We start from the raw sequence: 23,824 nt of genomic DNA on the forward strand, positions 1-23,824 counted from the left end.
GATTTATGTGTTGTTTAATTTGCCATGAGGGCCGCGGGCCGTGGATTGTGTACCAGCACTCACTAGTTCAAGCAAATGGTTCACAAAGAAATTTAATATTGAAAGATCAGTGAGACATTGGCCGAGCCTGAGACTCGAACCCATGCGGACTGAGGTGAGATGGCAGTGATGTGCGTTGCAGACCACTCGCAAGGCCGGTGCAAGGATATTTGGCGTTCTAGGCGAATCTTTCACCCCCACCCCCAGGTGCTTCTCTTACTATAAACTGTTCGGCTGGATATTTTAGTAATTTCATTATTTAGTATAGAAATTTAGTGAATAAATGAATAATGTGATAGTGTACTTTGTTTTTGGCGCCGCCCTGACCCAATCTTGGCGCCCTAGGCGGCGGAATACTTCGCCTGTTGGGTTAAACTGGTCCTGACCACTCGGTCACCCTGTGACCAGTATGTGTTTGGATTGCAATCATAAAATGGTAGCTGGACTGTAATGTGTTTGCTTGGTTTATAAACAAAAAGCGGTTGCTGGATTTTAGGGTGTGAGTAGATTGTAGGGTATTAATTTGAATTGTAAATAAAAAATTAACATTAGCATTTCTGCTTGAGGCCATTAAACATTTCGACACATAGGTTTACCTGTTGTGTTACTATGGGCTTAACGCCACAGTAACATGCTAATTTCCCGTTTGAGTATAAAAACATTCGACCCTTTGAGGCTATAATACCAATCCCATATTAAACCTATGCACAATTTTAACATATGAATTCCCGGTTGAGGCCCAATCAATATTTCCATGCAAACCTATAGGCTAATGTTAATTCCCGTTAGAGACCTAAGTGACACATAGAACTACTCTTATGTAACACATTTCATTCGTATTAACATCAGTTATAATTTTATTAAATGCCATTACTCTTGCATCCTCTTTTATTAACCTTATTATTGTACATTACTGTATTCATTTCCGTTATTGTTCTTTACCGTACATCACGTTTGGGTAGACCGCTATTGCACGGTTAATGGAAAAGACAGAGGTTGCTCCAAATGAATGGAGGGAACACATTAAATGATCTTGGCATACGTTCACCTTCATCGGGATGTTAAAAATAAGAAAGCGATTACCTAAAAATCAAATAGTTTTAGCTGTGGTTCTTGGTATAATCGGTGGCGTTTACATATGGAAACCCGTGTTTGAAAATTATCAGTTAAAAACTGTAGTGCCGGAAAGTACTAAAGTCAGTGAAGGGCAAAAAGAGGCAACCAGTGTTAATAAGCCAGGGGAGTCCAAAGGGATATAGATTTTAACGCTACATGCGAATTAGTTTTGTCATTTTCCTAAGGTAACTCATCAACAAACTAGATGCATCACGTTTAGGTTTACGCTTGTGTTAATTATTTTCGAGTGTCGGCTGCAGAAGTTCACACGTTCATTGATAATAATGGACCACGATGCAGCTGTGTACATTATCTTTACCAGTCACGGCAAGTTATGCGAATAGTCTCTTCCGTTTCTAAAGTTTCCAAACTTGTCTCATATCTTGATCAATATGCCTTCTGTTAGCAGATCTGAAATGCATGGTACTCACAATACGGTTAATTGTTAAATTTCGTTGACCATTTTAGCATTGTTGCATCAAGGTTAAAGTTAATCTTATATGTAAGACAAAGCACATGCTGATTTTGTTTAGGTGCTATGTCTTACTATCCAAATAACGGCCTTGTATAGTGTGTTCCGATGTCGTTGACATCAGAATGAGTAGTCAAAGTTTCAGGAATATCTCAAACATCTGGCAGCATATATTGACACTCTTCCACTAATTTATGTGTAAGTAATATACTTACTGTGCTGTCTTTATCCTGGCGGAATGAAAATTTGAGACTGGCAAATGGATGCTTTTTCATGTTCTGTTGACATACATTTGAATTTGTTGCAATGCGACGGTAGTTGAGGTATGCCGATGTATGTTTAAGTAGTTTTATGTGGCGGATATGTTTCTTGAACAAAACGAAACGTTGCTTTACAGTTCCAATAGGCATATTATATTTTTATTCGTTTCATTAACGAATAATATTTCCACTTAACCCGATTTCGGCATTCCCGGCTTTCATTGCTTTCCAGTCAACTGAAATGTAGGCCAACAAAACTTGAAAACAGGTCCATTTCTTTTGTGAGAATTTGAATTTATTAGAGAAAAGACATCAGAGTAAGTAAAGTCTGACTAAAACATTATTACCTTACTTTGGTGAAAAGTGTCGTTATTTTAGTTGCCAGTTGTGTGAGATATTCCTGAAAATTTGACTTTTGTTACGATGTTAGTCGACATCAAAACACACTACACAGCGCTGTTAGTTAGGCAGTGACGCCCAAAACATAAATATCAATGTCAGGTCTTACATGTAGGACTAGGTTAAAGTTTGTTAATTTGCTTAAATTTCCTAAGTTTCTTTTGAAATTCTCATCCTACTTAAAAGTATCCATTCCATGATGTGCATGCTTCCACCATTGACCATAGGGACATGGTCACAATTAGAGTACATCATGGTCACAATTAGAGTACATCATGGTCACAATTAGAGTACATCGTAACCATAGGGACATGATCACAATTAGAGTACATCACAACCTAGGACAGTAACATATTTGACTTTGAAGATAATATTGGAGAAATATTACTCTATTTGTGAATGAAATGGATAGGCATGAAAAAACGGTCCTGTTTTGGTTGTGCCATAGTCCACCATGTATTATCAGTAGGTAGATCTGTTGCTAGGACATGCCAAATAGTATATCCCACAGTAAAGGATTGATTCCCAACACTAGGGGACCCGAATGGCCGAGTGGTCTAAAGCGGTCTCCATTACAAATCGCTGCCATCTCACCTCTGTCAGCATGGGTTCGAGTCTTCGATTTGGCGAATGTGGGTATGAGAGAAAGCTTGCCAGTAGCTTCTCGTGGGTCGGTGGTTCTTTCCGGGGTTCTTCCTCCACCATTAATACTGGGCACCATGTATAGCCTATCGTGTGCTGAAAAATGGCATTAAACCCCATAAGAACAACAACAATTCCCAACACTAACTTTATTTTACATTTTGGAATTATGCATATGTATTTAACTGAATTTGGGGGTGGGGTACTGATAGTTTATTTTATATCACTGGAAAATGACACTAGCAAAAGTATGCAAGAGCATAAAATCTAAATTTTCCAGTTAACTTGCATTTTGTAAGTACGATAGTATTGAGAGTGAGACAGATCTTGTGTCTACTCCCCAGGGGCTACCATAATGTTGGGTCTGACTACCAAATATTGAATTCATGTTACCACATACTGAGTTGTTTCCCATTTTCCCAAACAGAACTTAAAAAAGATAATACGTATTAATGACTGATAACAAAAAAACTGGCAACCAGCTGACAAGTTTAATATTAAAGTGCCTTAAGTAGAATTTGAGCTTGGTTACCCGGGGTTTTCCCTGTGCACTTAAAAAATATAAACAATTTTGTCAAGTACTTCAAGTACAAAGTACAAATGTGCACCTAGGCAAAGAATTAAATTTAAACTTATTTGGTGGTTCACTGGGCTACCATCATATATTGGCCATGAAATAACTTTATGGAAATTTGAACTGAACTACATGTAACACTGTGGATACCAGTGATCAAGGTGCATATCAGGCCAACAAAAAAAGTGTTTCCGGTCAGCCAACTGTCCTTGTTTCTCATTGTTGACCCTAGTACTTTTCTCCCAACTGGTAAAAAAAAAATTAAAAATCACAATGCACATTTTTATTTTTAAAAAACCCACCTGCCTACCCTAATTTTAAAACCAGTACAACAGGAAACATTTGTTTTGCCTAATGAAGGCACTGTAGTATTTTTTGGTGCAAATTAATTAAGCAGTTACTCCAACAAGGTCATATGCTTCCCAAAGTGTAAATAATGTATTATATCTTTCAGATGGTTGTGAGGCAAAAAAACCTTCGCTACCAAAAGATTGGCCTGATATGTGTTGTGGCTACATCAATTGCAGGTATTTTATTGTTACGATCTTTGAGAGCTAGAAGAGAATTGGAAGTTCAGAAGAATGAAGTGGATCAACTTTTGAAGCAGAGAGCAGGGAAAAATCAATAACAAGTATAAGAATCGTGAAGCAAATTAAAGTACAGAATACTTGTGGGCAAAATTGTAAATCCATTAGCTTACAGTGCCTATTATCAGGTGAATATCTGAGTAAACAACTTTGAAACAGGATTCTACTGTCGACAATAAAGCATTGTATATTTATGGAGTCAGAGTATCTTTTCTTGGATAATTTCTTGGAATACTAACAAATGTTGGAATTGAGTGTGTATCAAAAACCACTATATCTCAACAAAAAATTTTCTCGTGGGTAAACTAGCCTCAAAATTGTCTCGAAATTGTAATGCACATTTTATTGAAGATGCATGTATATGTTGAGAGACTTTAGAGAAGAGATAAATATTCTAACTATATAAATGTTACAATTGTGTTTAAGTAGAATCAGTATAGTCTTGGTGAATGCAGAAATTGAGAAGTTAAATTTTTAAACAAATGATTTCAAGTATTTTCAATGTACAGCACTTGGCAGATATAAGCCACATAAATAACTCATGATTAATCGAAGAAGCTGCTTATTTTTCATATTTGCATCAAAATTAATAAAGGTTGTCAAATCTCAAGTTTGAGATTTTGACTGTCATTTGCTGTTTTGATTTTAAAGTTGAATATCTAACACTTGTTTGCTGCTTGTACATCAGATATGTTTAAAACTTAAAGGGTACCTAACATTATGTAACCTGTGTGTGAGCCCAATACACAAGTTGAGTTATTTAATCTTAGACAGAAAAATTATCCAACATAATGTTATGCTGGTATACATTATTTTATTAGGGTCCCAGTCTTTGAAATTGTTTGGATCCCTGTTGTAATCAAGTTCATTAGTCAATCCATTGGTGAAGCAGCTTGGATTTTACTTACAAGATAACTATGAAGCTGTATGTTCATGGCCCCTCAAAGGATTTAAATTTTTAGCCTCCTTAGTCATTATTTAAAGGAGTTATATCCCCTGATTACCCACTTCATAACCTTGGTTTGCACAACATGGCTTTACTGGGAATGGTTGGATTTCAGACTGAATTTGGGATGCAGTTTATTATTGATTAAAACAAGTTTGATTTGCATCATTCACTGACAATTTGTACATACATGATATTCACCGATAATCTGTTCTATTAACTTTAGTTTTTGCAGAATATGAGCCTCAGATGGCTGATTGGTCTCAGGTGCTCACCTGTACAGATAACTCAGTTTAACCTTTGCATGGTTTCTTGGCCTGACCAATGCAGGTACTGTATGTGAGAAAGCTTGCCACTAGCTTCCTGTGGATTTGTGGTTCTTCCCATGCTCTTCCTGTGCCAGATGAACAGGGCTGCTATGCATGGCCTATCATGTGCTTATGGTGACAAACTCCAAAATCCCCTCCCCCCATTATTTCAGGATAACTTTACAGAGAATTTGATAGGCAGCATTATACTGGTTAGATCTATAAAAAAAAATTCATCTCTGGTTTTCTACAACATGATTTGCATATATCATTTACATGAGTTATGCTCCCCACCCCCATCCTTGATTGCCTGTCCAACTCACTTTGGTTTCCATTCCATAACTTTACTAGGGATTGTTTGACTGTAATCATATTTTACATGGAACTTTTATGAGACCATGTACAGGTTATATTTGCAGCATGTCATATGCAGTTGTTGTTGTCTGGAATGCTTTAAACTGGTTTCCACAGTTTAACTTTATTAAGTAGCCTTGCTATCCTGTTGGAAATGGATGAGTGATTTTTGTTTCCATGTCATTATTTACAGGATTTATCAACCATGATTGCACATTGGCCTAACTTTGGTTGCTCAACTTAACTATACTTAAGATTGTCATGTTTTAAATAAATTTGACATTCAGCCCAATCATGAAGAAACTTTGAATGTGTTTTATTTCCAGCATTCCATGCTATCATTTACACAAGTTATGGCCACTGATTGCTTGTCCTCCTAAACTTCGGTTTTCAAAGGAAATATTAGGGTTCTCAATGGACTATAAAGTAAATACTGTAATAACAATAATTATGTCTTATTATTATATCTTTATGTAATTTTTGCTATATTGTTACACTGTGTTATTGTATTGTGCAGGATAAGTGGCCGTCCATTTAGTACATACACAAAAATCTGGCAAAGCTTGATCCCTGTTTCCCCCCCCCCCCCATGCGTACATACTATATTATTGAGGTTTCTCCCACCTCTACCCCCATTTCCTATGCGTACGTACATTATCAATAGACCCCCCCCCATACGCATTTGGGTTACCCCCCCCCCCCATTGCGTACATACTAAATGGACGGCCCATTATCCTTGAAATTTGATGCAATTAAAAATTTTTATGACACATGTTAATTTGGGCTGCATCATCAGTCTTAATTGCCTTAGATTTGCCTCAGGCATAATTTCTTAAGTAATTGCTGTCCATCACAAATATACTGTATGTACCAGCGATGACATTTACTATAGACTACTGTTTACAATTTATCGGGGGGCCCAAAGTGGCTGAGTGGTCTAAAGCGCTTTCCTTTATGGATCACTGCCATCTCACCTCTCTCTGCGTGGGTTCGAGTCTCGGATTCGGCTAATTTGGGTATGTGAGAAAGCTTGCCAGTACCTTCTTGTGGGTCGGTTGTTCTTTCTGGTGTTTTTCCGGGTTCTTCCTCCATCATTAATACTGGCCACCATGTACAGCCTATCGTGTGCTGAAAAATGGCATTAAACCCTACAACAACAATAATTTATTGGCCAGTAACACACTATGCAAAATCAATATAAACTCGGCAGAGCTAACAGGTCACAGAAGTCACACTTAAGTGAGCATAATTGAGTCAAGGTTAGATTGTTGTGAGATTATTTTTGACATTTATGAAAATTAGAGGAAGAAGGAGTTGATTATGACTTGGTTGGAATAACTTTTGATGGAATATTAGTGTTTGTTTGACTGCCCATCAACATGTATTTGATTCTACCAGCATTAGGACAAAGATATTGTGTATGGCACATACTGTTTTATAGTTGAAATCTACCTTCCAGTTTTGAAAATTAAAAGATTATTATTATTTTTGATACTATTAAGAAAACACACAAAGCATTGGGAACCAAAAATATTACATGAGTGGAATTAGATAATGAACTCTAACATGTGTACACAACTGGAGAGTTTAGTCCAAATGCAGGATGTTTTATAAAGTGTTATGAATGGTTCACAGGTTGTCCATGATGGCTTTCAAGTGTTTTAATAAAGATTGGCTGACCTTTGGTGGGTGTAAGATAAAATGGAGAGACCAAACAATAAATGATTTTGGCAGTTGAGTATTGTTAATTGTTATTGCATTATTCAAGAAGTTTTTAGATGAGTATTAAATAATGGTCGATACACTTTTGAACAATACATGTCAAAATGCTAAAACATAAGCTTTCTTCCAATGCTTAAAAAGACCCACACACTGGCTAAGAAATATGAAACTTGGGAATATTTCTCATGTCCAACTCAGAAATTTTCTTCACAGGTTGAACGTAGTTTGGAGGAATAGTTGATAGCAGTCATCAACCTTATCAAAAGTGGTTCATGGGGAAATTTGGACCTGAAAATATTTGAGAGCATGTTAGGTGTAAAACTTTATAATAATAATTAATGTCATTAGGCACACATTAGGCATACCAAAATGTGTGTGCCTGGTTGGACAACTGTTCGTTTTTCATTGCTGATCGTAGCACTTCTTTTCCACCAGGGTTTTTAAAAAAAATACACATACGTATATGTAGTGTTCTGACGGAATTTCGTATGGAGTCCCTTCTCTGATGTCACTACTTCACGTGACCTGGTTGCTGCATTGCTGTTTGGTGAGTTGAACTTGTGATGCAAAACCACTTTTCACATTTACAGTGGTTTTAGGTGCAAGTAGACATTGAAGGGATGTGTAAATATGTATTTGTCTTAGCACTGTACTAACACGCAAAATTTAAAAGCCTTGATATACCTCCAAAAGTAGTGTTTAGACCGCCAGTCAGTCTTCTATTTAAATGGAATGCACACATAAATGGATGAACAAAAAGTGAAAGGTAGATGTAAGAATGAATGAACAAATTAGTTGACAGTACATGAATGGATGAGAAGAGAAACATGATAATTATGAAAGACATAAATTTACACACGTGAGAATGAACAAGAAGATACATCACCATGACATAGCTTATATCATCAAATCTCAGATGTAGTCGATAATAAGCGAGGCTCATGTATATTGATGAGGTGATTTTTCATCTGATAGGTTAACCTTGTTACAACTCTATACGCCTTAATGATCCAGCTTGGATCAAACTTGGAATACCAGTATGTGCTATATTATTAAGTTTCAGATGAGATTAATGATGAGCAAGCGTCACACATACTGCTTAAGTGATCTTGTATCTAATTCATTTAGCTTCTTGCCACTGTAGAAGCCATATTTCTGATCAGATTTGGAATAATGTTCATAGCATTTAGATGTGGATGAGTTTGATAATGAACAAGATCCATGCATACTAATTAGGTGATCTTGCATTTTACTGGCTGAGCTTGCTACCCCTCGGGAAGCCACATTTCTAATCAGCCGTTGCTCACAACTTGAGATTATATCATTAAGATCTTGGAATTGTTTGATAATGATGGATTTTCCAGTTATATGGGAAGAATGATTATGATGCTGAGAAATTCATTCACCAATGTGCATGCTTGTCCCTTTTGCCTTGAGACCAGTGAAACAGTCATGGAAAACTGTTAAGGTTTGGTTAAAGTTTTTTTGTTAATTTCCTAATATTTCCTAAACCCTTTGATAGATTCACACTTAACATTAATCATTTTGAAGCAAACTCAATTTATTCTACAACATGCTCGCATGAAGATCCCATTATGGAAAATTTGCTTATATTTCATAAACCTTTGAAAGGATTTTATCTGTTTGACCAGAGTTAAAGTCTCGGTCATGAATAATTGGTGTCAAGATTTTGACTAAAGATTTTTCATATGTTGATACTGCCTAAACCTCTTGAAGGATTCATACATGGGATGAATCATTATAAAGCAGATTTCTTTAACGATTGTTCCCAGTTGGACATTTTTTATTATTGCTCTTTCAATTTTAGTCCCCATACTTTAAAAAGGAGACTACATATTTCCAACAGTTCTTCTCTCTCTCTTTTCCCTGAAATGATCTCCAAGTAAATAAACTTGCTGCCAAAATATGTCTAAATCCTTGTTGTCAAGCCCATGTTAGTGATAAGCATGACAGAGCAGTAACTTTTGCAATGGCAGTGATGGCATCATCCACAGTTTATTAAGATTTGTGTTAAAGTTTTTCATTTGCACAAATTTCCTAAACTCCTTGATTGAGTCTCATCATTTTTGGCATGAATCATTATGAAACTGATACATTTAATTCTTTGACATGCTCACTCACCCTTTTTACCTTGGGGGTCCAGGTACATGAAGGTTTTAATTATTGTTTTTTTTAAATAAAAATTTGCAAATATTTCCTACAAACCTTGATAGATTCTTGTAATATTTGGCATTCATTATTATCAAGCTAAGGCAATTAATTCTGCAACATGCATGTTTGCTCCTTTGCTTTTAGAATCTAAGACACAAAGCAAATTTGTATTAACGTTTTCATTCAAATTTTCTTATGCTTATATCGTCTTGTACCTAGTGTTGATAGGTTTTCCTCATACATGGGATGAATCGGTATAATAAGATGATTCAATGAGGTCGGTGGCACAGTCTTAGAAAATTTGTATTACGGTTGTGGTTATTTCCTTTTATTAAGCCATAGATAGATTCTCTTCCTACTGGACATAAATATTTTGAAACAAATGTAATTCATTGTACAGTTTGATAACTGTATAACTTTGGGGTCAAGCTCACAGATGTGGAAATTTAAAGATATTTTGTTTGCTCATACCCGTTGGTGGATTTCTTCATACTTCCAATGAACCATTGTGAAGCTAAGTTACTTAATTCTGTGGTGTGCTTACTCAGCCTTTTGACCTTGAGATCAAGGCCATGCATTTTGGAGATTCCAAGGTCAAGTTCACTGATGGAAAGAAGAAAAATGGTTTCAGCACAATTTTAGTTCCCTGCATCACATACCTAGACCAGACTTTGTGGATGGCTTGCACTTGGGTAATGAAGAAAATTATTGATTTTAGGGTCAAAGGTCAAGCTCACTGTAAGTGAAAGAAGAGCCAGAGTGTAATCAGCAATTAGAATTCCTCCCTCTGCTCTTACTGATCTTGAGTAGCCATTGTAAATATTATCATGCAGGTAATAAATTCAAAACTAAAGTGATATTGTCCCCTTTTCTGACAAAAGATTTGTTTTGCAATCTTTAATCTTTAGAACTTTTCATCATTTTAAAACTTAGAATTTTAAATTTTAATTGACACTAAATTGCCAGTACTGAGCTGACATTGTGAAACCATTTACCTGCATACAAACTCACCCACCAATACCAACTTAACAGGACATGAAGGACAAAACAAGAAAAAAATTGTTTTCTTTCATTTAAAAGGAGAGGCATTACAATGTGTTGATAATTTTTTTAAATGTTTTTGCATTATTTTTTAGAAAATTTTGATCTTTAATTTTTTCTTGACAGATCGTTATCATTGTCCACCTACAGAAGCCAGATTTAACTGGGTGAGAGTCACAGGCTTTAAGTGACAGCTAGCATTTCATAGTTCATGCATCAATAATTACCTTGAATAGCCGCTAGAGGTGAGGATTCACATGAAAAGCGTGCAGTCTATTCTGATTCCTACACTCATTCAAATGTACAATATATACTTATCTCCTGAGGGTAACCTATTATAATATACAGTGTACAGTCATTAATATGGAAAGTTTACCATTGAATAAAGATATTTATTCCTACAAATAACAGCACTGGTCAGAAAGGACCTCCAAATACATTGAGGATTTTTATAGGTCCATTATCATGGTGTCCTTTGGTTAAACTGTCCAAGCAACGTGTATTAGAATTATAAAAGTTTCATATGAACATCAAACAAAATTAAATTCAAGCCAGTGAAAGTGTTATAAATGGGCATAGCTGAGCTATTACTGAAAGCAATTTTTAAGTAAATTATGTTTCTCCAAGAATACTTGCCAAATAACTTTACGTTAGGAATATTAGCGTGTTACCTCGCAAATTGTCTTTTCCTATATCATATAGACAAAGTACAGTAAATCTTGTCCATTACATCCCCTTGTCACCACCATCACATTATGCTAGGAGCATAGGTAACAAGAGGAGGGAATGCAGAGCATCTGACCTCTGCCTTGGGTGTTCTTCTAGGAAATGATGACTAGATTCCCCATGTGAATGGTAACCTGTTCTTCCAATCACATAAGTAACATAGCCTTGGGTCACTTGACCTGTGACCCTTGTACATGTGTATGGCTAAGAAGATGATTATTGAAATATTCTTGTGTACAAAAATTCATGGGTGAATCCAGCAAAGTTGATAGGCTGTGTTGATTGTTTGAATTGGGTCAGGGTGGTCATCTGGACTGCTGCCATCAGGCCTATCAGACTCGAGGTTTGCCTCTGTAAAGCTTAAATATTTGGGATAAAAATTTGAGAAGGCTGACTCTGCATGCCAACCAACAGCTTCTCCTTTAAATTGGATTGAAACATTGCATTTGAATGCGAGGCTTGCAGAGATTGCTCTAATCCCATGAGCAGTAATCTACATGACTCAGATCTTGTGATACTTTTAAGTACTTTGAGCATATAAACCATTTCAACCTTTATTGAAGGGCTTGAGGGGTGTTTCCTGGCTTTCACTGGAAGAAAGAGGCATTTGTGGGTACCATGATTTGTCTCCGTGCATTTCAACAAGTGCTTGAGTGTGTGAGCAGGATCTTGCATAGCTGCTGTTCTTGATCTAAGGAAGTAAAGGAGTGAATGATGATTCTTTGATTACTGAAAGATGGTAGTAATTGGGGTCAACTGTTTCTCTTTGAAGAGCCAGAGAAAAGAGCCTGCCAGTTGAGGGGTTGAGGCACTCCGTGGGATGATGTTATCGATATGGCATCAGTCCCTGAAAACATGCTACTATCCCTCGTAAACCTTCATAGTGGAGGGCCTTCAAGCTCTTGAGATTATCTCTACAATCAAAGGTTTGAATTGTTTGCCTCACGAGGCTGTCCAGACAAGAGCCAAGTGTAAAGAAGACGGTCCAAGCAGGGATGGAACAACCATGACTGTGATTGCTTGAGAACATTCAGGTTGGCCAGAATCTTTCTGGTTGGATCTATCACTAGATTGAGTGGACTGGCAACTCAGGACTTGTCTATCAGAACCATCTTGCATTTTTGACCCTGTAACTTCTGGATTATTTTTGGTACTTAGACCATGGGAGAGCAGGCAAGTATCCACAACCCCTTCCTACTGATTGACAGAGCATCCACAGTCTGGGTCTGGAATTGGAGAGACAACGTGGGCAAATTGTGATACCATCTTGTCGCAGAAAGATTGATCATTAGACTTTTGTCTCCTGGCATTGGTTTGGGATCTGTATTACACATTTATCACTAGTTCGCTCATCATCCCACCACAGTGGTGGGTCTGATTGTCTTGAAATGCCTGTGTGGGTTAAGCGGTGAGCTGGAGGGGCAGATCCTGAGATACCTGCCTCTAAACTTCTTTAATATTCCTTCAAAGAGTAACAGTGACCCAAATGGGGTCATCCATATAGCCAGGGTAGGATGAGGCTTGAGTAAAATAGACCACAGACATGCGTCACATTGTATTAGGTTGAAGTTGGTCGAAGTTGTCAATGCATTGGCCTTTAAATCAAACATTGAAGACGTATTGACATTTTCCAGACTAGTGCTGTACCAGGGAACTAAGAATATCGCTGGTACATGGCTTCATGAAAGGAAAGCCTTTAGAATTCTACCCTACAGGTGGTCACTAATCTCCTTAATTTTAGTCAGTTTGGGGAAGGAGCCGAAAGGAAGCCACCTCTTCCTTCTGATCAAAATCTGATTAACTTTATAGTCTTGAGTAGCAGAAGGAGGTGGAGGGTATTCTGAAGTTGTCAACACCTCATAAATGTCTTCAACGAAGGACTTGAGGCTAAATTCAGTCTGTTCCATTACTGGATCCAAATATAGCTGATTTATAGGAGCTGGCTGGTTTGCCGAGTGTATGGATGGCCTGGATGCTGGGGGTATAGAAGACAGTCTGGCTATCGCCAGTTCCGGCTGGTCCAAGAGCTTGGCTGGATGGACAGATTTCTCACTTAAATCTCTATCATAGTTGGGGTATGTCACCAATAGTACAGCTAAATGGACATATTTGTTTTTAAGATCCCTGTAAATCCTAGATGGTTGGGCCATCTGATAAAAAAGTCTGCATGCTGGGAAGGTTGGATAACCATCACTGGTACCCACCAGTTCAAGGGTCTGGCTAGATGGATAGATTTCTCACTGAATTCTCAATCATATTAAGGTTATGTCTCTGATGGTACAGCTAAACAGACAGATCTGTCACTTAGATCCCCATAAATTCTAGTTGGCTGGACCATTTTCTCTCTGGATGGCCGGTGACAGTAATGCTGTATTATAAAATGGATCCAGTACAAACCCCATGTGTCCGGACTTACAGGCCCAATGGCTATGCTCAGACATGCAGGAGTTGCACCCACTGGACTGCCAAAAATTAGTGGGGCAATCCCCAATGAGTCAGAATTACCAGTGATGAACTATAGGTTGTCTTTGGGTGTATACTGAAGATGTCAACATTGTCTTCCTTGATTTATCCCATCTTTCCTTCCTTTTGATGCCATATGGACTATTGCTTTGAACTATGCATTTCAGTCATTAAATTGATATTTCTCTTGAAAGGGCACAAAAATGAGTAATTCAGCATGTTACTAACTTGCTAATATAAAAAATAGCCAGTGTTCCATTTGATGCCTTCTAGACTATGCTTTAAACTTACGCATTTTATTTAGTTGACATTTCTACTTGAATGACACAAGGGAAAATTAGTGATGCAGCATGTTATTAACTTGCTAAATGAAATCTGTTACTAGCAGAGCAAGCAAAAATAGTGTTATGCTAACTAGTAAATGACATGAGGTCAATGAGAGCATGGTGTAAGGTGGTCTTAAATAGAAGTCCATAAAGGTGACAATGTCACTCAAATTTGGTAGAGAAGTTGTAAAAATAATGTATACATCCTGCAGAAGAATGGCTGTCCCACTATAAATCCAAAATGAAAGTTGGATGGTCCAATATGAACATTAAAATGGTTTGGATTGTTGGTGGTAAAATGTATGATGTTATCAGTACAGCAGCGAAGCTAAAAACTAGCAACGCCTGTTGGTGGTAAGGGGAGGTAATGGGCAATAGTTATTTCTCTTTGTTGATGAGATGGGGGAAAAAATGTCTTTCATTAGGGCTGGATGCGTGCGGTAGCAGGCTAGTATTCCTAACATAATGTAATTAGAGAACATATTAGAAGAAGTGACAAATTAGTGCTCAAGATACATCCCCAAGTTTCATGCTTCTATATAGGATAATATGCAAATAGCATGCCAAAAGTTTGTGTAGCCATAACGTAAATGCAAAAGCATTAGAGAATTGTGAAATACAAGTCACAATAACCTGTTGTTGTACTAATAAGGGATATATATGATCACCTTTTAAATTATCCTAGCATGAACAGTGCTAAGACTGAACCCAAGCTAGCGAAGCATGAAAAACAGTCACAAGACCTACTCTAGTGACGAGAGTGTAGTAATCAAGATATATCCTCTCACCAAAATTCATGAATCCTGGTATAATACATGGTGCCAAAAATCATTCTGGTCATAAGCTAAATGTGAAATCTAAACTTATGTCAGTAAAATGTGAAATACAGGTCATAGTGACATTCTTTTGTGGTATGGGTGTAGTACTAACAGATGCATACAATCATCAAGTCTGATGATTCTAAAAAAAAGTGTGCAAGAAATGCAAAACCAAAAATTAACCAAAATCAATGAAGCATGAAATATTGATCTGTAACCTAAATGTCTGACGAAGGTGAAGTATATTTCACATTGCATCCCCTCATCAAAGTTTAATGAATCTAAATATAACAGTATGTATACTATGTGAAATTGTCACATTCTAAATAGTTTTTAAAAAAATAACCTAATTCAGTACAAGGTGAAATATAGGTCACATTGACTTTCTTTTGTGATAAAGAGCATGGTAATAGAGATGCATACATCCTAATACATTATGAACAGTGTTTAAGAAATCGACCATTAACCAAAAAATGTAGTCAAATTCAGTTAGCATCAAATACAAGTTGCATTGACCTATATTTATGATACAGGTGAAGTATTAATCATGATGCATCCCCTCCCAACGTTTCATAACTTAAGGTAAAACTGCAAAAATTGAGCTAAATGCAAAAACCAAGAATGCATAGTTAGCTCCCTTCCCTGTGGTAGGTGCTATGAAATCCACTCCAAACTGTTCCCCAAGACCTACAATAAATAGCTGATATTCAGAGTGTGTGGATGCTAGAGTAGTACAAAAAATACTTCTTAGAAGTGAGCTAGTAATGACTTTTGGAAAAAAGCTTCAATTCTCAATCATTTACGTTGCAAATCGGGTTTAAAAAATGCCTACTGATGATGGAATCAAAAGGTCAAGGTTACTGAAAAAAATTCACCTAACTTTAGTTCAAGACCACATACCATGACCAATGTTTGTGGAGAACTTGCTGTTAGATATCGAAGAGGCATACTGATTTGAGGGTCATAGGTAAAGGTCACTGGGTCAAAGAAAAATAGGTTTTGCAGAATAACCTTTTTTCTAGAGCAAGTTCCATGACAAAAATGGTGGCTTACTTGCACTTAGATTCGGGTATCATAATGGTCAGTGGATCAGGGCCATGACAAATCTAGTAAGAAAATGGTTAGGTCGATGTCACTGAGACCCTTTTGTCAATAATCTTTAGAGATGACCATACCCTACTAGTGCCCACATAGAGGACAATCGTATCTGGGGCAGGCATATAACAGTTTTTTGTACTCTAGTCATCACCACAAAAACCATTTTCTAACTTGAAATGACTTTACCATCACTACACTTCTGTAACAGTTATGATTGCTCTTTTCATTCTAGACTAATGTTACACATAACGCCAAAAGAAGTAAAGGGAGGTAATACATTTGGTAATTTTGGACAATCAGTTCTTCACCATAATTTGTGCCTAATTTTGGAAACTGAGGAATATAAAATTGCAGTGGAGCAGTGATTTTAATTTATACACATGTTTATACATAAAGCAATACAAATTTCTTATTTTCTCCATATTTGATTACTGCAAACTCTGCAAATCAATGTCTTGGCAAAACTAAAATGAGCCTCTTTCAATTCTGCACATCAAGACATCTGCTTTCAAATATGGTTTATTTGGCGAGGTACAAACCAATTCCAGAGGATCAACTTTTTTAATTTTTATGCAGTAAAGTCATTTAGTAATAAATCTACATAAGAAAAGATGAGCCATGTAAAAACATTAGTTTAAATTAACAAATCTTTATTCTGCTCAAAGGAAGAATGTTAAGGGACAAACAGATAGCCACATGAACAGGCACAGGCGCTGCTTTCTGGTACAAAATGATGTTAAATTGGTATCTGATAAACAATAACCCTTATATCCAATACAGCATGAACAAGTCAGTAATTTAAAAATAATGAAAACTAATTGGAAAGAAAAGGTACAGCGCAAACAATTATGTCATTGCTGATTCAGGATGGTGAGAGCTAATTACTACCACTGATCATCATGTTAAAAGATTAGATTCCAGAAAACCAAAATCCCTAAATTTGAAATATTTCATTGGCAGGAAGGATAGCATCATTTTTAAAAAAAAAAAAGTAATTGAACCAACAGAAAATAATGCCACTGAATAATTACTGACAAGGTATTGTAATGCTATATGTGCCTGAATTACTGCATGGAATTCAGGAACTCCTTTATCTTTTATGAGGTAATTATTCCACAAAAAGCTATTTATAAGACTAAAACTATGCATTTTCACAGTGAACTCTGCCGTCACTTTAAGCCCCAAACCACAGCTTATGCGATTTTTATCTTTAAAAAGTCCAGTCTTCTAGAAAAGGGATTCTCTTTGTTTTTTTTATAAACATTTAAAGTTTGAGTTAAAAAATCGGACAATTCTATTGTCTGCATTAATTCCATCTGGAGAATGCATTCTGTTTTGGAACAAAAAAGTGTCAAAATAATGGCAGTTACTTTTGTAAGCATCACAATTCATTTTATAATTACTCGATTTCAAATGAGAAGGCAATGAATGAAAACTTTGAAAACTTAAAGATACATTGTTTCACCTTATCACAACAAAAAAAGAAAAATGATTACAACAGAACTGAAAATAAACAGACTGAAATATTTAAAGTCTTCAAAGAAAGCTTTCATGAAAATACTTTGATCTCATGTACTGATAACACCATGGATTAAATACAACTCTCTGTTACCAATCCACAATACAAAGTGGTTATGTACTGTGGAAAATGTTCTAACTATATGCGTTTTAAGGTAAATGTCATAAAAGGTCTGAAAAACACATGTAAACACGAGTCCTTTGAAGGGACTGCTGACATAAGAGTCTAAAAGAATTTCCAGTAATCCAAGATGACTGTTTTTACCACTTTTTTCAATAGATTTTTTAAAGTTCTTTTAACTGCCAAGTATTGAAATCACATCTGAATCTTGAAAAACTGCAACATATAAAATATGCAAACAAACATACTGCATAAAAAACTCTTTGAATTTTATCAGAAGGAATGCAGCAAGTTTAAACTGAATACAACTGTTTTTAAAATTCAGTGTTTGTGATGTTTACATACCATCTAAATACCATACACAAAATTGGATAAAACTTGGGTGACTCGAACGACATACATTACTGGTGGTTACCAGATGGAGTTGTATCCCTTCAATTTAGTGGTAAAGCTAAGTGTTTTCTTCAACTTATATACCCCTATTTATGCAGTGATACAGTAACATGGAGAAGTTCAATTTCTGTAAGAAATAAACTCTTTGAAAACTTTCATAAAACTTGAAAAGTCTTTGAGAAGGACCTGATAAAATCTCTCCAGGGTTGTAAAACCATGGACTGGCAAATTTTTTATTTTTGGATCAAGTAGACATCTTAATAAGTCTTGGTGAATACTCCATGTTGATATATTACTTTCAATTAGAAGAGTGGCAACATCAATATCTTCAAGAGGGATGTTGGATCAACACCCACATCATTTAGGATCAACTAGACATAAGAAGTATTAGAGAAAAGCCTCAATATGATGTTTCGTTCAAGTGGAGCAGCAATAAGATTTGTATGATGTTCATGCAATATTTTCATTTAGGACCAACTTTGGGATGAATGTGTATCTACAGTTTCAAGCCAATCTTCAAACTGTTGAGGATGAATATCAATAACAAACTTGTGCTAAACAATGGACAGACAAAGGATGATGGGCAATATGTCATCCCATGAGCTTTTCTGGTGTATGACCAGTAGAGTTGAAAAGAAAATATCCTATGATTATAATAGAAAGAAACGGTCACATTTTTACTATGAAGTGTTGTCGACCAGACATGGGTAATCATAACTGATTGCTCATTTTTGCAAGGAATGACAAATAACTGAAATCTGATTCTTTTAATAGATGTCATTTTAATTTAGTCAATTACAGTAAAATATATCTTATAACCTAGATTACCCCTTTATTTTAACTGGATTACATTTTCCTGTATGTATGCTAACAATGAAAACTGATTTTTAATTCTATCAAATCTGAATGAACAAGTTAAGGCAATTTCTTTTCAACTGCTGAGTGTAGAAATCATCTTTGATACTCTTGGACATCAATAAGGTTTTCAAGATGTCCACCACAATGTCCATATTGGATGTAAGATTGGCACTATTTTCATTAGGACCAACTACTAGATATTAAAGTCTTTTAGTGAAACCTCACGGTGATAGTAGCAGTAGTGACAACTAGATTTTGTAGAGTCACCATGCTGGTCATATTAGATGTAAGATCAGCAGCCATTTTATTTAGGCCCAACTAGATAACACGCATCTTCTGGTGAAAACCGTATGTTGATATGATCAACCATTCGGGAGTAGTAATGATTAAGATTTTCAAGATGGATGACATGGTGACCTTAATGGACGACAGATTAGAATCATTTTCATACAAGATTAACTTGACACCATAAGAAGTCTTCTGGCAAAAACACCACATCCAACATGACTTTCCAGTTAACATGTTCAAGATGGATGCTGTGGTGGCTATATTGGATGCCAGATTGGCAAAATTTTTTTAGGACTGACTAGACATTATATAAGAAGCCTATTACTGAAAACCCAATGTTGATATGATGTTTCAGGAAGGGTAGAAATGAGATTTTTAAGTTGCTGTGTTGGCCATATTGGAGAATGGGCCAGCACCATTGAGGACCAACTAAACCCTGGCATGTTGTGTGTTTTATGGTAATCCTCCTTGCAGTTTACGAGTAGTGATACCAAAACTGTGCTAAAAGATGAATGATGGACAAGAGATCATCCTATAAGCTTGTCTTCTCTAGTAAAGCTAAATACAGGCATGTATACATTGGAGGGCTTAGGAATCTTGTAGAAATATTATTTCACAACTGGTCTCATTTGCCCGGTTTTATTTCAGAATGACACATGATACTGAAGTTCTAGTCCATATATGTACACTTAAAAACATATTGAAACCATTATTTGCTGTGTTGGCCATACATACAGCATGACAGAATATTGTGCTTTGGTTGGAAGATAAACAAAATTTGGTATGTTAACCATGGTCACTCTGAGTATTAGACCTGTAATATAAGGATGGTGGGTTGCTTCATCCCTGCCAAAGCCATCCTGACTTAGCTGCCTCAGTTTGTGGGTGAGGCATCTACCTCCATTACTTTGGCATGATATAGCTGATGTACTGAAAATACTGTTAATAAACTACCAATCAACCACTAATTTAAGACCTAATGACATGAAAGTTGAATTTAAAAGATACACTGCACGTTTTAGTCATTGTGTTCATTTCTCATGTAACTAACATAGTCCCACGAAAGTCTGAATGAATCAAGTACTGTAAATCAGTTTGGTTTGTATCGGCATAAAAATAAATTTTTACATGACAGGATCAATTTAATCTTTTTCTTTAAATTGTGAAATCTTTTTACTGTACATATTACTGTCATTCTTGAAATACCTAATGCATAAAATATATTTGCAATTTTAAAAAGAAATGTAATTTAATCAATTACATTGCTAAAAGGTGAAGGAATTCCAAATGTAATTATAATCAATTGTTCAAAAGCAACTGTAATTTAATTGATTGTATTTTCAAGTAAATGACCTTAGATTTGTTGCCAACAGTACTTTCTGTGATCTCAAATTTTAATTGAAGTTTCTCTTCTTGGTAACAGACAAAACATCTCAAACCAGTAACCTTTAGAATGAAAACAAGACATTGATAAGACATTTAGACACAAGTCAAATAACAATAAATGTTAAGAAATTTTTGAAGGACAAATTTTTACTATAATCTGAAATGGACTTTTAGCAGTTTTACTAATCTGTACAAAACATTAAATACCAAAAGTTCACTTTTCAAATCAACTTCAAATTCAAGAAAAGTCTGTTACTTGCCAATTCCAGTATAAAAATGAGCATCTTAAATGCAACATTTTCACTTATTTATTATACAGTAAATTTTGTTGTTTCCGAATTTCTTCCTATTAGTTTTATAACGTTCAGTGTTTAAATACACAATGTCCGCTACTGTTAACCATTGCACTCGTACAGTTCAATATAAACGCAACATTTTATGGTCCAAACATTTATTTTTGTGGATAAATCAAAAGAACAAAAACATGGTTGAATATAAAAAAAAGATTTAAATGTGCTGAAAATAATAAAAGCCTCCATTTTTTTCCCCAATAAACAAACAGGAAGATAAAGGATTATAAATAAATATAGTCTCAAGTTTCATGTGACCTCTCTTGTCCTGTACTCTGGAATTTATGTTGGGAGTGGAATGTCTGAGCACATCCCATATTAAAAAGTTGGAATGTCACTGAAACCATGTGGTACATATATAGAGAAGTAACGTTTCCATAAATTAACAAGAAGAATATTTATCTTCTCAGACGTAATACTTAACACCAGCATATGTGCCAATTATCATGTTTTGAACAGTCTGTTCTTCAATGCAGCTCTACTTTTATTCACGATTGCTGAATCCTATGACATCAGAATTGGATCACAATCCGCCTATTCCATACATACCTTGTATCACATGATCCTTTGATCTCTGAGAGAGAAAAATAAAGGCGACAAGATTTTGATCACATGATCATGCAATGTAAAAAATGGCAAAGTACATTGGTTTGTAAACTTGTCTAGTACTTCTTAAAATGACCCCCCAAAAAGATTTTAAATGTTAGGAATGATAAGATGATGATTCTGCTTATCAATATCATACAGATTGAGTTTAATACAATTTTGCTTCATTTTGCAAACCCATTTAAAATGATTATTCCATTGCACCACCATATGGCTTTGGAAAAGTCCTTGTTTTCTTTAACGAATGTACTCTGACCATCCTCACCTACATAACAATGCAAATTATCTCAAGTGGAGTAGGAGAGGTCAGAGGAAACTTGGACCAACATAAATGTTGAATTTTTCACTGCATTTTTTGGCTAGCTTGTTTAATGGTAATTTTCAGTCCTGGATTATATATTTGTTTTAAAAGCAATGAATGAATGCTTAAAGTTTGGTTGTTTTCCATTCATTATCTAACTAAACTGTAAGCACACATTACAACTGAAGCTCATCATTAATATTTAATCACTGCTTGGAACAAAACCCATGCTTTAGAACATCATATAAGCTATTTATCACATGCCAGTTTAATAAATATGAAGAAGTACCAGGGAAGTCTTTATGAAACTTAGATATCTATAGCATTTTTGTCATATAAAAGATTCCACATAACAGATTATCTTCATTTTAACAATATTATAAAACTCTCAGTTCATGTGTTATGACTATTCAGACATACAAACATACATAAATACAATATGATTCAGTAGGGAAAAGATTCATGTTACTGTATAAAATTCTCAATATGAACTAGTTTTTTTTCTTCATTTTCTTCCCAAGAAATGTCCTTTTCAACACAGAAACAAATCCTAAAATGTCACAAGTCTTCCTGGTATTCCCACAAATCTTTTTCATATCCTTCATGTACATGCTCTAGCAGAACATTTCTTCTTCCTTCACAGTATCTGAAATTTCCAATATTTTCATTATTAAGCACATCTGTAAATAAAATGGTGAATAAGATGAAAGAATACATAACCACAGGAAATATGAGCGATACAACACTCCCTCATTACCCCGCCCTAAATTACAAGGCATTTTTATTCAAATGTGATGTACTACTCTACTGCTCCAACATCAGTGTCATCATGAGGGAGTGATGTATATAGATACTGTGAATTCATTTATATTTGGAGTATCAACTTTCATAGTGTTGCCAAAACAAGAGTCCTAATGGATCAACACTCAACACCAAGAAAGAACATCCAGGAATCCAAGATAAGACTGTTTCTTCTTTCAATAAGCTGTGTGTTGAAGCCATCTCTGATAATTCTTGATCAATAATAAAACTTTTAAGATACTGGGTGTCAGACTGGCACCATTTTCATTCAGGACAATCTAGACTTCATTAAGAATTATTTTGGTAAGATTATGACCATCCTTCCAGGAGTAGTAGTGTTAACAAAATTATGAAGATGACTATGTTGGATGTAAGATTTGCATCATTTTCATTTAGAACAATATCATAAGAAGACTGTTGGCGAAATCCCGAAATGACCATCCTTCCAGAAAGAGCAGCAATAACAACAAAGTTTCAAGTTGGCCGCACTGGATGTCATCTTGGCATTATTTCAGAACCAATCAGACATCACAAGAAATCTTCTGATAAACACTGTATGTAAGATGACTTTCAGGAGAAGCAGCAATTTTCAAGATGGCTGTCATGGTGGCTATACTGATTGTCAAGTTCGAATCATTTTCATTTAGGACCAAGAAGATATGAGAAGTCTTTTTTTTGTTATAAAAAAAAAATCAATGTTTATATGACCATCTGTTCTGAACGAGTAGCTATAACAAGATTTCTAAGATAACTACTGTGATGGCTACACTGGAGGTCAAACTGGTACCGGATTCATTTAGGACTAACTTGACATCAAAACAAGTCTTCTTGTGAAAACCTCATATTGAGTAGCTATATAATGATTCTTTATGATGGCTGTGAGGGTGGCCATATTGGATGTCTGGCAGCACCATTTTCATTGGAATAAATGTGTGTCAAGTACAATGGCAATCCTATAAGGCCATTAGGAGGAGTAGCCACAACAAACTTGTGTAAAGAGATGGACATCAAGCCATACCATAGTCTCCTCTGGTCAATGACCAATACACATCATCTAAATTGAGCTAGTATTATCAATTCCACTGCAATCAAATATAAAACAACTGATTTCCATGATACCATGACTACAGATGAACTAC

General features: G+C 35.6%; 1 protein-coding gene and 1 long non-coding RNA gene across 3 annotated transcripts in view; one reads left to right on the forward strand and one right to left on the reverse strand.

The window, feature by feature from the left end:
• The first annotated feature begins 1,009 nt into the window (after window positions 1–1,009).
• LOC149801709 (uncharacterized) lies at window positions 1,010–4,283 on the forward strand. The gene is made up of 2 exons (XR_016420716.1): window positions 1,010–1,340; window positions 3,957–4,283. It is a non-coding gene; the product is annotated as an uncharacterized LOC149801709 (long non-coding RNA).
• Window positions 4,284–18,847: 14,564 nt separating this feature from the next.
• The window catches only part of LOC149801710 (E3 ubiquitin-protein ligase arih1-like), a 71,642-nt gene continuing 66,665 nt past the window's right edge, over window positions 18,848–23,824 (reverse strand). For both annotated transcript variants that reach the window (XM_089955990.1, XM_089955989.1), the window contains exon 14: window positions 18,848–22,530. In XM_089955990.1, the coding sequence (XP_089812116.1) occupies window positions 22,443–22,530 (88 nt within the window). In that variant the 3' untranslated portion in view covers window positions 18,848–22,442. The remainder of the gene's footprint in view (window positions 22,531–23,824) is intronic.

This window comes from Sinohyriopsis cumingii, chromosome 4, assembly GCF_028554795.1.
Source record: "Sinohyriopsis cumingii isolate HCF-2022 chromosome 4, ASM2855479v2, whole genome shotgun sequence".
NCBI classification, from domain to species: Eukaryota; Metazoa; Mollusca; class Bivalvia; order Unionida; family Unionidae; genus Sinohyriopsis; species Sinohyriopsis cumingii.